Below are 16904 nucleotides of genomic sequence, written 5' to 3' on the forward strand. Positions count from 1 at the left end.
AGGATACTCGGGCCACAGCCATGGTTTCTCCCCAAGCCCGGCCTCCTGGGCACCTGGTGGTCAGCAGCTCTCAGACAGCAGTGTGCTGAGAGGCAAGGACACACCCCCAGCAATTTGTGGACACTGCGGGGGGGGGGGGGCTGCTGGGCAGTGTAATCCTGGCTATTTCTTTATCTATTCAAGGGTGGAGGCATATTGAGCTGTAGGAAAGGGAGTACTGGATAGTTCAGCTCCACAAAGGCTCAGAGCTCCCTGTTCCAAAGGCCAGGGGCCCACCGTGTCCCCCGTGCCCAAACACAGCCTCCCCAGGTCTCCGTGAGGGAGGGCTGCCAGGAGACAACCTCTAACAGAGAAGTCCCCAGACGTGTCCTTTCTCTGAAATAGGCAATTAATTTAATCCAAGACTTAATGAAAGAGAAGGCACGGGCGAGTCACACACTGGCTTTCAGCTGCCATCTCCACCGCTCTCCAGGGACCTGGAGGCTTCTCGAGCCATCTGCTTCCAACCCTCTTTGCACAGTTGTCCCCCCAACCCCCTGGGCACCAGCACCTCTGAGGAGGAATGGCTGCCCTGCAACCTCACGTTGGAAGGGCTGCACCGGGCACTGTTTGCAAATAGCAGAAGTGCCCAAGCTGGGAAGGGCTCGCCTGCCCGGCCATTCACAATACACTTCCCCATCCCCACCCAAACCTGATTCCATTGCACTTGTTGAATGGCCCCTTGCCTGCCCACGAAGACACGGGCCACCCACAAGGCGACAGCCCCCAACCCATGGAGCCCCTTCGCAGCCCCACACTCAAAACGCAAGCGGGAAAACTGGGCTCCACGTCCCCCTGCCCCGCCAATCCTTCACCGTCCACAGGAACAGCTTGGCAGGTGGCGTGGCGGCAGTCACAAAGAATGCTACCTGCTAGACGCAAACCCGTACGCGTGTGCGTGTGTGTGTGTGTGTGTGTGTGACAAAGCCAGTCTTTAATATATCGAAATGTGGGCAAGTTCTCCAACAAAAGCCCACGCGGGGGGTAGGTGGGTGGGTGTCTGCGCCCAGGACCGCCAACCTGCCCCGAGGCCTGACCCGGGGCTCCGGGAGACGCCAGCCCCACCCCCGCGAAAGGCCGAGCCGAACTTGGTGTCCGTCTTCTCACCTGGACGCGGGCCGGCTGGGGAATGCCCGGGACCGGGAGCCCAGAGGTGGGACTGCGGCCGGAATCGGGCGGCTGGAGCGCGGGAGCCGTGCAGGCACCAGAGGGAGAAAGGCTCGCAGGAGAGGAGCGGGGCTGGGGGCGCAGGAGCAGGGGACTCCGGGCTGGGGCCAGCCGGGAATGGACAGGCGCGTTAGACGGCGCCCCGCATGGAGAGGGGCGCGGGGCCGGAGGGCCCGGGCTGGCACTCAGAGCGCGCAGGAGAATGGCTTGGGAGGGGGAGGGCCCGTGAGTCGGGGGTCTTCAGCGGGCATGCCCGATCGGTGGCGGGATTCGGCGCCCAAGCTTGGAACCCCGCAGCAGCCCCACGCCCACTGCTGCGTTGCGGGGACCCCCTCAGTGTCCCCACCCCCGCCTCCGAACGCCCGCCGGCCCCCAGCCGCCACGCTGCTCAGCCCCAACCGCCACCGCCCGGGCGGGCGCCTCACTCACCGCCCATGGTCCGGCCCAGCTCCGGCTCCGCCGCTGCGCGCCCGGCTCGCCGCCCTCCGCCAGCTCCTCCCGGTGCGAGGGGAGGCGAGGGCGGCGCGCACGGGCCGCGGGGCAACGCGGGGTCCCGCAGCGCCCCCTGCCGCCCCCGCCGCGCTCCGTGCCCGGCGCCCTCGAGCTCCTCCCAGGAGGCGGCCTGGAGGGGCAGCCCGGCCTTGACCGCAGGCGCCAAGGGGTGGGGGTTAGAGCGGCGGTTGCCAAGGGGAGGCCGAGGAGACCCTGCAGAACCGTGCGGATCCGCGGAGCTCCCGGCGACCGACAGCCACAGGCTCGCCGGGACCGCGGCCACGACTCTGGGCTCCCCACCACGGCGGATTTGGGATCCGGGACTGCGCGGAGGCGCGCCACGGCTCGGGCCCACGGAGCGGGACGGTCCGGGGCCCGGCGTGGGTGCTTTAGGACCCTGTGCCTGGCTCGGGAGTGCCTATCCCGGTGCCAGGGGTGGGCGCGCATGTTTGATGTGGCTGCAAACCGTCGCGATTCTCGCCACCGTGTTCCCCCCTCCGGCCCCCGCCTGTCCCAGGCTGCCCTTCCGGCGCAGGCCACATCCGGCCCTGGGTTGATCCCAGAACTCGCTGGCCCGCTCTGCCTCCGAGCGCCCGGGGGTAGGTCGTGGCCCGGCGCAAGGTCCCCAGCTCCCGCGCCGGGCCTTGTGGCTTCCTCCATAGGCGCGCTGCTGTCCGACTCGAGCCCGAGATGTGTGGGTCCGCTGGCCCGGGGGGACGACCTCATCAGGTCGAAGTCTGCGGTGACCGGTGACCGGTGACCGCTCGGTGCCCTAGCCCTAGCGCGGCCAGCCGTGGGTGAAAGAGACAGATAAGCATCGCCACTACTGTTCTTTACCTGGGAAGTGCGGTGACCTTTCTTCATGACCGTGGTGGGTGGCTCCCGAATCCACACCCTTGACCCAGCTATTTTATCTCTGTAGACCTCTACTTGGGATTTTCTGTCTGCAAGTGTCCACCTCGCATCGAATCACCATGTTCTGCACCAGACTCTACCTCTGCGGACTCCTGACTGCATTTGCTCTGTGCTCTCGCCCTCCTCCTGGCCACCTGGGTTGCCTTCCTCCTCTGAAGGCTTGCTTGGCCGGTCAGCACCTGCCTCAGGTGGGCAACCAACCTGCCCTTCTCCTCCCACTCCCCTGATGCAAGGCTGCACTCTCTCTGCCTTCTGTCTGCCCTGGTTACTGCCACAGCCTCTGCCAATTCAGGAGCGCCAGATCTTTGCACTGTCCCCTTAAGCATCACCCCAACCCTCCCAGCTGGGTCTCCAGTGTGTCCACGGGCCACCCCACCCTACCAAGCACTGTCTCCTCCTTCCCTTAGCCCTGGTGCCATCTGGTCTCAATGACAGCCTGACTCACACTCTTCAACAGAAAGAATCCATGGGCTTATGGAAATGAGAAGCCTAGGGCACGCAGCTTCAGGCCCGAATTAGCTCCAGGCTGGCAGGATCCTCTGCCTCTTTCTTCCCCTTCCCAGCCCACCAGAGACCTCAGCAGATCCAGGTGTACAGCCTCCTGGCTCCAAAGACCCGGGGCCTGGCTCTGTTTGGCAGGATTGGGCCCCTGCCCGTACTGTTCCCAGCCTCTCTGTGGCGCTGTCACCTCTGCAGGGAACACGGGTGCGTTCCGGATCCCCTGTCTGACAGTGACTCAGGGGCCCCTTCTCTAACCATCTCTTGGCAGATTTGCCACAATAAGAGTTGGCCTTGAGGCAGGGCGTTTGGTGGGGCTGGGACCCAGACTGGGAGCCATGGGGCACAGGCCTTCTCTGTGTCTAGCTGCCTGCTCTGCCCATTTGGGGTTTCTGTCTTTGTCCATCTGCCTCCCTAGGTCACGGTGGGTACAGAGATGGTCTGAGGCCTCTTGGAGAATCCAGCATCACGCTTTCCCTGGACCCCGACCCCTCCGGTCTCTTCCCCTCCAGTTCACTGTCTCCCAAAGGCCTCAGTTCCCCCTCCATTCGTGGGAAGAGGCATCCCCTCTCCACTCCCTGTGGGCGTTAGGTTCTGCACCTGAAAAAAGGAAGGGCTAAAGGGAAGGAAAGAGCAGATTCCTATAGGGGGGAATATATATATATATATGTGTGTGTGTGTGTGTGTGTGTGTGTATAGAGGGGGGGGGAGTATCTCAGGACCATCCACCCATTAATTCTCTTTCCGCTGTGGCTGTTGAAGAGAGAGGCTGTCAGCCTGCAGCAGCTGGTGGCCATCTGGGCAGCACCTGGGGAGACCCTACCGGAGGTTGTAGCTGAAAGAGAGCAGAGTGCAGAGAGAGAAAGAGGAGAGAGCGCTTTCTACCATGCCTTGAAACGAATATATCCCTGGATTGTTTAAGTATCTGTTCCAATAACCTCTGCCCACGCCCCAAGCAAATTAGAATTGGATTCTTCTGTCACTTGGAGACCAAGGGAGTCTTGACTAGAACAAGTCCCTAGTGTAATGCCTGGCACATCACCTCCTGCAAGACAGTAGCCATCAACCTTTATTCATCTGATGGAGCAGAGAGCTTTGCGCAGCCAAGACCGTGGGACAGATGGAAGTGAACAAATGCAGCGCCACTCGCACACAACCTTCATCTCCCTTCCCATTCCCCAGCTAGCTCCTTTGTCCTGGCCACTGGCACATCCTGGCCCCCAGGGAATCCCCTTGAAATTCATCAAAAGCTGAGCCCACCCATCTTAGAAAAATAGTCCCAGGCTCACCCAAGTAATGAATATTCTGCTAGCCAGCCTACAGTTGCTGCCGTTTTACACAAACAACCCCTGCCTGGTTGGTAGGCAGCTAGAAGCAGGTGCCTGTCTTCCATTCAGTTTCAATTCCTCGAGCAAAAAATGTGCAAATATTTGCACAGCCTCCTTTGCTCTGTGCTACAGACTTAGAGAAACCATGAGCTACTGTGTCTACACCTAAAGGACTTCGACACAGGGGAAGACAAATAGTCTAGGACAGGGGCAGGAGTGGCAGGTGACAACATAGGGCAGTCTGGCAGGTGAGGGCGGGCGTGTCTCTCTGCAGCTCTGAGTTCCGAAGGCCTGTGCTGCTTGCTGCCCGCCTGCCTTTCAGCGCAATGTTCACAGACTCACAAAACAATTTTGCTGTGCCCACCAATACCCAGGTTATGCATATTATTTTTAATTTCCACTTTCCACGGATCTTATTCTTCGTTGTAGAAACGTGGCAAAATGCACAGTACTCAAATGTAAATATTAGACTACAAATGATCCATGACAGATTGGTGTTGATTTGCAGAGTAGAGAACCTTGAGCTGAGATATAAAGACAGAATATTGTCCCATGCACATTTCACCCGACTCCTGGCCACCCCAGGGCCTCAGGAAGACAAATGGCTTGCAAGAGGCTACAGATCATTTCGGAGACTCTTGCAGAAATGTGGCCTTCTCCCTAAGACATGTATGTTTTCAGCAAGTGCAGTCCAGGCCTCCCAGCTCCAGGGTGGTCCTTCTCCATTATTTATGTATGCATGCTTCATTTTACTCACCGCCAGCTGTGGGCCCTTCTGCCCCACCCCCAGCAGGCTTATTATACCAGCCCCTCCCCCACCTGAGAGCAACCAGGGAGGGCAAACTCATTTTCCCGGCTATCTGGGTGAAATTTAATTAGAAAGGCAAATCTGGAAGAGCAGAACACAAAATAACCACATTAAATAAAAATAAGAAATGGCTCTGAACCTGACCTTGAGCCAAAAAAAATCACAAAGGACCACAGTAACTTGCTGAATCATAGATCTAAATATTCATTTTTGTCCTCTAAACTCTGAGCCCAACTGCAAGACGCAAGCCTGAGATGCGCTCTCTCAAATCACATTTAGAACTCACAAAAGGACAACAGGGGCTCTGGCTGTGTATTCCATCTAAAGTGACTCCCGACACGTGGCTGGTGCTTTATAAAAGTTGGCGGGATGGATGGAAGGACCAAGAGTCCACCCTGCCTCTCACTTTCCCTGTAGGAATCTATCAGCAAAGATGCTGGGAAGGTGGCAGAGCTTTCCCCAATCCCACAGCTTCTTGAGAGGCAGCTGGAGCTCAGGGTCCATGAGGGAGGCGAGGCCCAAGTAACACCCAAGGCTTCCAGTTAGGACTCAAAGCAGAAAAGGGGAAAGTTAGAAAACAGCCTTCAGGTGCTGCAAGGCGTTGCCAGTGTGGAGGTCTTTATTTGCAGAGAAAATACAGAGCAGAGAATAGTCTCTTGCCCAAAGCCTGTCACAATGCTGAGAGATTCAGTGTTAAAATTCCGGCTTACGGCCGGCGCCGCGGCTCACTAGGCTAATCCTCCGCCTTGCGGCGCCGGCACACCGGGTTCTAGTCCCGGTCAGGGCACCAGATTCTGTCCCGGTTGCCCCTCTTCCAGGCCAGCTCTCTGCTGTGGCCAGGGAGTGCAGTGGAGGATGGCCCAAGTGCTTGGGCCCTGCACCCCATGGGAAACCAGGAGAAGCACCTGGCTCCTGCCATCGGATCAGCGCAGTGCGCCAGCCACGGCGGCCATTGGAGGGTGAACCAACAGCAAAAGGAAGACTTTTCTCTCTGTCTCTCTCTCTCACTGTCCACTCTGCCTGTCAAAAAAAAAAAAAAAAAAAAATTCCAGGCCTCCTGAACATTTCAGGGACCCTTTCGCTGAACTTCAACTTCCGTGTCTTCTTTGTGTGTGTGTGTGAATTTTTCTAAACCGGTACATGAAAACATGACATCTCTGCACTCTCCAAAGAGGAGCTCAACAGAAAATTTAAGAGTTCATCTGAATATTTTGGAAATGTCATTCCAAAGCCATTTGGGGCTCCCACCGCTCTCAGCAAATGCAGGTCACTGCCATTCGTGAATACTGGGTGAGCTGATTTGGGTTCTGATGTCCTTTGCCTCCAGCCCAGGCCTCCCTTTGAAGCCCAGACCAGAACATCCAACTGCTTGCTCAGTGATTCCACCATAAATGCTTCAAGTCCAAGAGTGAGAAGTTGCTTCCTGTCTTAGGGAATAGCACCCTACGTTCCTAGTCTGAAGCTAGAAACGAGACACCCTTCTTGCCCTCCTCCCCCATGTCTGCTGGTCCTCTCCCAGCTCTTCTTTTTTTTTCTTATAATTTGCTTGACAAAGATTTTTTTTTTAAGATTTATTTATTTGACAGAGTTACACAGAGAAAAGGAGAGGCAGAGAGAGAGAGAGGTCTTCCATCCAATTGGCTGCAACGGCCAGAGCTGTGCTGATCCAAAGCCAGGAGCTTCTTCTGGGTCTCCCACGTGGGTTCAGGGGCCTAAGGAGTTGGGCCATCTTCTACTGCTTTCCCAGGCCATAGCAGAGAGCTGGATTGGAAATGGAACATCCGGGTCTCAAACCGGCACCCATATGGGATGCCAGCGCTTCAGGCCAGAGCATTAGCCTGCTGCGCCACAGCGCTGGCCCTCCCAGCTCCTCTTTACTGCCTTTATTTCAAAGATTTATTTTATTTATTTGAAAGGCAGAGAAAGAAAGGGGGGGAGGGGGAGAGAGAGAGAGAGAGAGAGAGAGAGAGATCTTCCATGTACTGGTTTACTCTCCAAATGGCTGCAACAACCAGGGCTGGGTCAGGTGAAGCCATATCCGGGTCTCCTACTAGTCCTTGGGTCATCTTCTGCTGCTTCTACAGGCACATTAGCAGGGAGCTGGATTGGAAGCAGAGCAGCCAGGACTGGAACCATTGCTCCAATATGGGATGCTGGTATTGCAGGTGGCGGCTTAACCTGCTGCACCACAATGCTGGGCTCCCATCACACCTTCGTTAATATTCCTCCAATCTGCTCACTTTGTCTTCCCCCACCACTATCCTCCAAACCCTCGACCTGCTATCACTATAGTTTGCACTTTCTAGAATTTTATATAAAGTCATATATAGTATGAGTGTTTTGCACTCAGCATAATTATTCTGAGATTTATCCATATTGATGCCTGTATCAATCAAGTGTTCATATCCGCATTGATGCCTGTAACGATCTTATCCCATAGGAAGGATGTCCTAGAAAGTGCTCCTTGACTCATCTGTTGGTGGATATTTGGGTTGTTTCCTGTTTGGACAATCACAGATATGAATATTTGTATACAACTATTGATACTCTTACCGACAGATACATGTTTTCATTGCTTTTGGATAACTATCTAGGAGTGATATGACTAGGTCATATGATAGGCATGTTTTGCTTTTTAAAAAACTGTCAAACTGCTTTCCAGACTGCTTATACCATTTTTCATTCTTATCAGCAATGTATGAGAATTCCTATTGTTCTTTTTTTTAAGATTTATTTTTATTTATCTGAAAGTCAGAGTTACACAGAGAGGGAGGTCTTCCATCCGCCATGCCCAGATGGCCGCAACAGCCGGAGCTATGTGGATCCGAAGCCAGGATCCAGGAGTTTCTTCTGGGTCTTCCACGCAGGTGCCTTGGGCCATCTTCTACTGCTTTCTCGGGCCATAGCAGAGAGCTGGATGGGAAGTGGAGCAGCTGGGACATGAACCAGCACCCATAAAAGATGCTGGCACTGCAGATGGTGGCCTTACCCACTAGGCCACAGCACTGGCTCCCAGAATTCCTATTGTTCTGAGCCTCACTAACACTTGGTGTGGTCAGTATTTTTTTTCTTATTTAAACTTTTTTTTTTTTCCCATTTTACTTGGGCAGAGAGACAGAAAGAGACACTCCGCCTGCTGTTTCATTCCTTAAGTGCCTGCAACAGCCAGGCTGGGGCAGACCAAAGCCAGGACATCTGGGCTCAGTGCAGGTTTTTCCTGCAGGTGGCATGAACCCAAGGACATAAGCCACCATCTGCTGCTTCTCTGGTTGCACATCAGTGGGAAGCTGGACCAGAAGCGGAACTGGAACCTGACCCAGGCATTCTGCTACGGGACAACTGCATCTCAAGTGGCGTCCCAGCTGCTACATCTAACGCCTGTCCCATGTTTTACTATTTTGGATTTTAGTCATTCTCATGGTCTATAGCAATAGCTCAGTGCTTTAATTTGCATTTCACTGATATTTAACAATGTTAAATACGTTTGCATGTGTTTCTTTGCCATCTGTATATCTTGCTTGATGAAATATCTGTTCAGCGTTCAACTATTTAGCTAGATTGTTTCCTTATTATTGAGTCGTGTTTTTAAATATCCTAGACACAAATCTCTGTCAGAGAGACATTGTGCAGATATTTTCTTCACAAAAGTTTTAAATTTTAATTAACTGACTTTGATGTACTGATTTTTTTTACAGTTCTTGATTTTTATGATCTCTAAGAAATCTTTGCCAAAACTCAATGCCACTAAAATTTTTCCTGACTTCTTCCAAAAGTTTTATAGTTTTAGCTCTTATATTTAGGTCAACAATCAATATCAAGGGAATTTTTAATTAGGGTAGAGTTTTAAGTTGTGCATATAAATTCCAATTCTTCTGTCACTGCAATAAGCATGATCTTTCCCCCTTGATTTGCTTGGACACCTTTGTAGAAAATTAATTGGTTGACATTTGTGTGTCTATTCCTGAATGGACTATTCTGTTCCACTGAGTGTTATGTCCATCTTTACGGCAAAACTACACTGTCGGGGCCAGTGCCGTGGCTCACTTGGTTAATCCTCCGCCTGCGGTGCCGGTATCTCATATGAGCGCCAGGTTCTAGTTCCAGTTGCTCCTCTTCCAGTCCAGCTCTCTGCTGTGGCCCGGGAGGGCAGTGGAGGATGGCCCAAGTGCTTGGGTGCCTGCACCCGCATGGGAGACCAGGAAAAAGCACCTGGCTCCTGGCTTCGGATTGGTGCAGCGCTGGCCATGGTGTCCATTTGGGGAGTGAACCAACGGAAGGAAGACCTTTCTCTCTGTCTCTCTCTCACTGTCTGTAACTCTACCTGTCAAATAAATAAAAAACAAACAAAAACTGCACTGTCTTTATAATAAATCTTCATATCAGGCAGCACAAGTTATCCAATTTTAAATCTTTCAAACTTGTTTGAATTATTTTCAGTCTTTTGCATTAAATCAGCATGTAAATTTCTACAAAAACCTTGCAAGGATTTGGATTAGGCTAGCATAGACTCTCTAAGTCTTTGGGAGGTTAGGCAGCCTTCTGATAGGCACACGACATTTTTCTCTAAGCAGTGACTTACCCGCTTTTATTGTACAGCCTTACATGGTCTTCTGTTGTTGTTTTATTTGTTAATTTACCTTTAGGGATTCCCTATTTTTGATATGGTTATAGATGGTGTCCTTTGTTCGTTGGTAGTAGACATAAGTAGAGTTGATTTTTGTTTATTGAGCTGGTATCCTGAAACCTTGCTAAACCCATTCATTAGTTCCAGTAGCTTTTTGTAGCTCCCTTTTGGCCCCCTGGTGCAGGATTGCATGCAAGAGAAATCTTGCCTTACAGAGGTGCCACTTGTGACCCTTAGCCCCCGCCTTAAACAGAGGCGGGCTCGGGGCAGGACCACACACTTGGGCTGCCCCACTACCTGGGCCAGGTGGCCTGGAATAGCCAGAGGACGCCGGAGGAGGCAGAGAAAGAGACAGAGGGTGGCAGAGAAAGAGACAGAGGGTGGCGGCAGCTTCCCAACGCTCAGCTGCTTACGGCTCGGACCCCTGCGAGGCCCCAGTCACCTCCAGCGCCCCGAGCCGAGGCTGGAGGAAGCACAGCTTGCATCCACCTCCCAGAAATGCTTCTCAGAAACCTCAATGAAAAGAATGAGCGTAAGGCAGGCCTCTCCATGCAGCGCCTCTCCGGCAGCCACCCTGCCGCCACTCCTGCCTCTCCTCTGGCCGGGTTCAGGAAGCCTGGGAGGGCTCAGACAGGCCCTGTGAGAGCTCACACAGCGCAGGGGTACCAAACACTGGCCTGTGCACTGGACCGTGCTGAGGGACACTGATGGAAATGAAGATTCCAAGCCCACGCTCGGAGATTGGTGGTCAGGAGCTGGGCTGAGACCACGCTGAGGCAAGGGAGGGATGGAAGCTGTGCCTATTCTTAGGGGCACGCCCCGCACCTGCAAGATCCCGAGGGTAAGCTCCTCAGGTGTTACGGTGGAGGCCTGGCCCCGTTCAGGGGAGTCCAGGATGGCTCCGCTGATTCTACCAGGCTTGGGAACCACGGCCCCTCAGATGAGCGCTCAGCGCCAGGCGCAGGCCAACAGGGCTGCCTTCACCCTTAGCAACAGCAAAAGAAGTGCTCGCTCAGTCAGAGGGAGAACGGAAGTCCAGGGTCCGGGACAGAGATGGAAGGAGAGGGAGGGGGACAGACGGGACTGTGGACGAGGAAGGGGCTGGAGGTTAGTGGGGCCATCCCGCCTCACGTCCTCATGCCACGGCGCACTTCCTCCAGGTGGTGGCTAGAGAAAGTGGGCCAGATGGGGGTGGGGCTCATGGCCCAGCTATGGAGAGCATGCGCCTGGGGGCGGGGCGCTGTGTCTGTGCACCTTTCCTGGCAGCTGGGCACACAGAAAGGCAGACTGAGAACCGCGCTGGAGCAGGGCTGCTCCATGGGGGGCTCCTGCTCCTTTCCCCAACTCCTGCGCTCTCTGCTGCCTCCTCCTCTCTGCCCAGCCCAGGGGACCACCCTGAGGTCCACCTCACCCCAGGACCCTGCCACTGTTCATGGAGCACAGTCCTTGCCCAGCCCACTCCTTTGCTTTCTTTTGCTTGGCATTCATCCATGGTCCGGTGCACAGCCGGGAAATCCCTAATCCCATTTCCATCCGGGACAAGAGTGAAGAGCAAAGCATTTGAGCAACATGCCCAGGGGACCCTACGATTTTGTGGGTTTGCATAAAACTAAGGCCCAGGGTCATTTCCATCCTACCCTCTTTGGGCCTCTCATCAGTAGAGGTCTCCGCCACAGACCAGAACACAACCTCCCAATTTTGCACCAGGGTCTCCTGGGCAGGTTGGCTCCCACGGGGCTCCTGCTGCCTCGCAGGGCTGTGACTTTCCCTGCTGTGGGCCTGTCAGCGTCTCAGGTGGTGATGAGCCCGTTGCCTCCGGGTGCCTTGCGCATGCCTGCCGATCGATAGCTGTCTGCTAATGAACGGCGACGGCCGCGTCGGCGAGTATCGATGGCCTGGGACTCCTGCTTACCCTGGATGAGGAGCCGGGGCTTTTGCCAAAGCAGGCAACGCAGCCGCCCCAATAAGCCAGATGTCTCCTACTGCTCTACAGAGACAAATCTGCGATTGATTCAGGTCGGGGGTGGGGGTTGGCCTCTGTGTTGTCATGGTGACTCTTTTTTTTTCAACAGCATCCCAGACATCATGACTCTGAAGTAATAGCCCTTTCAGAGTTGAATCACATTAATAAGATGCACCCAGCTGCACAGCGTCTTTTTTCTTTCGATGCATTATGCACGCGGGTAGCAATGTGCCCCCTTCCAGTGTGGAATTGGGAAGGACGTGGTGCATCAACCTGCAGAAGTTCTGAATGGTTATCTTTGAGCTGCGGCTTCTCGAAGGGCCTGGGTTGTCGGAGGCTCACTTCTCTTGGGTAGGGCAGTTTTGTGCAGGCACCCAGAGCAGCCTGGCCATCAAGCATCAGAGGCAAGTCGAGAAAAGAACGAAGTCAATGCAGCACAGAAGGGCCACACCGTGCACGAGATGGAGTCCAAGAGCCTCGGGTCCCACAGCTTTCCCATCCTAGTGTCAGCCTCTGACATTGGATTTAGTATTTTTTTTTTTACAGGCAGAGTTAGACAGTGAGAGAGAGAGGCAGAGAGAAAGGTCTTCCTTCCGTTGGTTCACCCCCCAAATGGCCAATACGGCCCGCGCGTTGTGGCTGGCGCACTGCACCGACCTGAAGCCAGGAGCCAGGTGCTTCTCCTGGTCTCCCATGTGGGTGCAGGGCCCAAGGACCTGAGTCATCCTCCACTGCCTTCCCAGGCCACAGCAGAGAGCTGGACTGGAAGAGGAGCAACCGGGACAGAACCGGCGCCCCTACCAGGACTAGAACCCGGGGTGCTGGCGCCGCAGGCAGAGGATTAGCCTAGTGAGCCGCGGCACTGGCCTGGATTTAGTATTTGTTAAGCATGTACTGAGCCTAGTGGTGACTGGACTCAAACGGCTCCCACAAGGCCCACTTCCTGGTAGGCACGGCCTGGTGTAATCTCCACCCGAGTGCAGGCAGGACTGTCTGTCAGTGGCGCAAGCTGGTGGGCCTGTGGTTAGGTTACGTAAGACACCACCGCTGTCTCGCTTGTGGACTTTGTCCCTCTCTGGCTTTGATGAAGCAAGACGCCACATGGTGAGCTAAGCTGTGGACAGACTCTTCCCTATCTCCTCAGCAATCAATTGAGCTGGCAAGAACTGAGACCCTCCGTCCCACCACCCACAGGGAACTGAATCCTGCCAACAACAACAGATAGATAGAGAGGGAGCTCCCATCTGCTGATTCATGCCCCCAATTGTTCCCAATGGCTGCGGCTGGGCAGGTGGTCAGCCAGGAGCTGGGGATGTGATCCACGTTCCCAACAGGGGTGGCAGGAACTCCACCAGCCGAGTCACCACTGCTGCCTCCCGAGCTCTGCAGTAGCGGGGAGCTAGAGTCAGGAGGGGGAGCCGGGCTTCAAATCCGGGCACTGGCACGTGCACCACAGGCATCCCAGCTGGTGCCCTAACTCTAAGCTAAATGCCAGCCCCTAGGCCCAGATTCTTGACCCACAGACGCTGAGACAATGAGCGTATGTTGTTGTTAGTCGCACAGCAACAAATAACTAACACAAGTACCTACTGACGCTGGAAGTGCCATGGGCATGCCAGAGAGTAAGACGGCGTCCCCACCTCCACGGATGTTCCCTGTTGGTTGAGGAGACAGACAATAAATAAATAAATACACGATTGCCCTGAAGAAAAAGAAATGAGGACAAGAGTGCTGAGCAGCCGTGTGGTGTTTTAGATGGGGTCAGTGAGGAAGGCAGGAGCAGCAGCCTCTGGGCAGAGGAAGTGGGCATGTCTGGGAGGAGAGCACCCCAGGTAGAGACAGCAGCGAGTCCAAAGGTCCTGGGGTGGGGTGGGGATGGTGGGTCGAGCTTGGCAAGTCAAATCCCAGTTGGGGGAGTGCATGTTAAAAAAGATGAACTCAGGCTGACGCCGCGGCTCACTTGACTAATCCTCCACCTGCGGCGCCGGCACCCTGGGGCGCAGTGAGCCAGCCATAGTGGCCATTTGGGGGCTGAACCAATGGAAAAAAGGAAGACCTTTCTCTCTGTCTCTCTCTCACTGTCTAAATCTGCCTGTCAAAAAAAAAAAAAAAAAAAAAAAAAAAAGATGAACTCAGAGAGTCAGAAGGGCTGGATCACGAATGGCCATGCAGCCCATGTTGCAGGCGGGGGGTGGGAAGAGTGGAATTTTGCTTAAATTTGCCGTGTGAGAGGGGTATCCACAGCCTTCTGAGTGAGTGACTGGATGTGACCTTGCATCTGAGTCTGCAAGGGTGATCCTCTCCTATTAGCTACAACACACATGGCCACACAGGGCTTGAAAAGTGACAAAGAGCCCCCAGTCCAGCTTTCTCTAGGGAGTCCCTCAGAAGCCTGTCGGATAGGTGGAGCAGGCGCAGGAATTCCCTCCCAGGTGGACGCCTCCCATGTTCCATCTCGGTCTTTGTGGGTGGACCTCTGGGTCCTTTCTCCACAGTCGGGAGCCAGCAGGACCAAGGCGGGGCTGGAGTGACTCTAGTGTTCGTGTGTGGAGTGAAGTGTATGAAAAGTAGTGCTTCTCACCTGCATATCACGTGTAGCCAAGGCAAGTGCTTGTACAGGAATCTCGTGTTTTTCTATAGGCATCTTTTAGAAATTTCAGAAAAGGAAGATCCTGACAACACTTCTCATGCATTAATTATATAGGACCCATTATTACTTAAAATGTTTCGAATTCCATTAAGATGGAAGGTTTTTTTCTCTTGAGTAGTGCTCTCCTCCTGTTCTTTTAGAGACCATGTAAATACATATTATACATTTTACATGTTCACATACATCATCAATCACTCCAGCTTATTTTTTCCCTGTCAGGTTTGAATTCCACATCATCAAATGTTTGGTGACATAAATATAAACCTCAGTGCTGAAAGACAGATCTGTACTATTACCTCTGAAGTTTAAGAGGTTAGATAAAGGAGCCAGTGGAGCTTGCTGGTTTAGATCATACTAGAAGATTGGCGATTGAGGGCCGGCACTGTGGTGTGGTAGGCTAAGCCTGTGCCTGCAGCGCCGGCATCCCATTGGGCACCGGTTTGAGTCCCAGCTGCCCCTCTTCCAATCCTGCTCTCTGCTACGGCCTGGGAAAGCAGTAGAAGATGGCCCAAGTGCTTGGGCCCCTGCACCCACATGGGAGACCTGGAAAAAGCTCCTGGCTCCTGGCTTTGGATTTTCGCAGAAGTGAACCAGAGGATGAAGGCCCTTTCTTTTTCTCTGTCTCCCCCTTTCTTTGTCTGTAACTCTACCTCTCAAATAAACAAATAAATCTTTAAAAAAAGATTAGTGATTGAAACCTCATCCTGCTTTCCAATCTCCCTCATTCATCCATTCACTCATCTACCCATCCATTCACTAAGCCAGCCATCCATCCATCCATCCATCCACCCACCCACCTTCCCTCCAAGTATCCCTACTTATCCACTCATCCATTTATCCAACAAGCCATCTACCCATCCATCTACCATGATCCATCTATCCATCCATCATCCGTTCACCTATCTTCTCAACACATATTTACTGGGGACCAAATATGGCCTGACATTGCAATGGGATGCTGGAGACAAGGCAGACGTGGCCTTCACCCTTAAACAATCTTATCTTGTTCTCTACACAAAGTTTAGTCTCTTCCCTCAAGCCCCATCTGCACCCCCACTCTTGAGCTCTCATGTATACAAGCACACATCCAACTCTTGGGCTCAGATGCCCAAGTAAACTTGGCTCCCCACTTCTGAGCAGAATCCCCAGGAAGCCCTGATAGCACCCTAACCCAGTGGGGTCTGCCTTTGTCTCTCTGAGATGGATGTAATCAAGGATGCCCACCAGAGATCTCAGGATCTGGCCCGAGTTTTTCTAGCACCTTATTGATGGGGAAACTCTTCAAGGTGTCCACACTAATAGGGCAAAGACTTCTGAATCAAATATTCAGATGTGTCGGAAGATGACTGCACACTGACAGCATTAATGGGGTGTGCTCTTATTTTCAAAAAGAACATGGTCCTCTCTAGGTCTTGTTCCTCTATACTTCACTCTAACACTTTAATGTGCTCCCCAAGGTTAACTTTATGGACCACAAGTGACTTCAACCACTTCTTTTCCAAGATGGAATCCTGGTCCAAGCAGATCTCCTAACCTCTGGATTGGGCATTTATTTTCCTGCTGGACCCGGATGTCCCAAAGGGTGAACTGCTATGGGCTAAATATTTGTATCTCCCCCCATTCTTCTGTGGACACAGAACGCCCAGTGTGATGGTTTTAGGAGGTCAGGCCTTTGGGGTGATTAGGTCACGAGGTGGAGCCCCTTCCTGCCACGTGCAGGCACTGTGAGGAGACAGCTGTCTATCAACCAGGAAGCTTGTCCTCACCAGGCACCGAACCACTGAGCCTTCTGGCATCTTGGGCTTCCCCGCTCCACTCCAGAGCCAGCGAATTTCTGTTGTTCATAAGCTATGCAGTCTAGGGTTCCTTGTGACAGCACCCAGATGGGCTGCGATGGGGACAGAAGGTCACTTTGTCTCAAATCAAACTCTCACTTCAACTACACTAGCAGGGCCCCCAGGGCTCAGGAGGAGCACAGAGACACCGCTGCTAATTCTGGGACGTGAACCCACCTCACGGAGTGCGCAGTAGAGAGGGTGAACAGCAGAGGAAAGGTGGGTTGAGAGAGGTGAGAATGCCATTGTCCACAGAGCAGTGACTTTGGCTCCAGGGGTCCTGGGCAGACCTGTCACTGAGAGTGACCCCAGCCACTCTGAGGACTCTGAGGCTGCATGTTTCCTAAGTGTCCAATGGCCCAGGAAGGGGTTATCTGGGAAGGCTCCAGGCCGGGATGTAGGTCGTGTGAGGTCAACACTGAAGACTGTCTCCGGGCATCTTCTTGCCTCTGCCCATGTGGTGTGACAGCAGCGGCGGTCATAAACTTGATTTGCCAAGATGTGCTGCGGCTCTGATCTGTTGGTGGTGACTGCCCGGGAAAAAGGTGTTGAGGCCGGAGGGGCCCCTTCGGGTTCATGATGGAG

General features: G+C 53.6%; 1 protein-coding gene and 3 long non-coding RNA genes across 11 annotated transcripts in view; 2 read left to right on the forward strand and 2 right to left on the reverse strand.

The window, feature by feature from the left end:
• The window catches only part of PXYLP1 (2-phosphoxylose phosphatase 1), a 69208-nt gene extending 66600 nt beyond the window's left edge, over window positions 1-2608 (reverse strand). Inside the window, exons 1-2 of one of the 6 annotated variants that reach the window (XM_089331135.1) lie at window positions 1636-2169; window positions 1147-1307 (exon numbers count right to left, since the gene is read on the reverse strand). Coding sequence is in view for 3 of the 6 variants with exons in the window: in XM_089331136.1 (XP_089187262.1) it covers window positions 1147-1307; window positions 1636-2562 (1088 nt within the window). In the remaining 3 variants the exon portion in view is untranslated. Of the gene's footprint in view, window positions 1-1146; window positions 1308-1635 lie in introns of all 6 variants that reach the window. The other 5 variants (XM_089331136.1, XM_051818661.3, XM_089331134.1 and 2 more) reach the window with 5 other exon arrangements.
• LOC149127135 (uncharacterized) overlaps window positions 1-16904 on the forward strand; it is a 563175-nt gene that overhangs the window by 520489 nt on the left and 25782 nt on the right. The gene's annotated exons all lie outside the window — the stretch shown is intronic.
• LOC138849383 (uncharacterized) overlaps window positions 1-16904 on the forward strand; it is a 17888-nt gene continuing 984 nt past the window's right edge. The window contains exons 1-2 of the long non-coding RNA XR_016232773.1: window positions 1-1192; window positions 2621-2801. This is a non-coding gene — a long non-coding RNA (uncharacterized LOC138849383). The remainder of the gene's footprint in view (window positions 1193-2620; window positions 2802-16904) is intronic.
• The window catches only part of LOC149127142 (uncharacterized), a 27317-nt gene continuing 17294 nt past the window's right edge, over window positions 6882-16904 (reverse strand). For both annotated transcript variants that reach the window (XR_016232766.1, XR_016232765.1), the window contains 2 exons: window positions 13421-13489; window positions 6882-7008 (listed from right to left, as the gene is read on the reverse strand). This is a non-coding gene — a long non-coding RNA (uncharacterized LOC149127142). The remainder of the gene's footprint in view (window positions 7009-13420; window positions 13490-16904) is intronic.

The sequence above is a fragment of the Oryctolagus cuniculus genome, chromosome 4 (assembly GCF_051225735.1).
Source record: "Oryctolagus cuniculus isolate XC-2025 breed Fujian yellow rabbit chromosome 4, ASM5122573v1, whole genome shotgun sequence".
NCBI lineage: Eukaryota > Metazoa > Chordata > Mammalia > Lagomorpha > Leporidae > Oryctolagus > Oryctolagus cuniculus.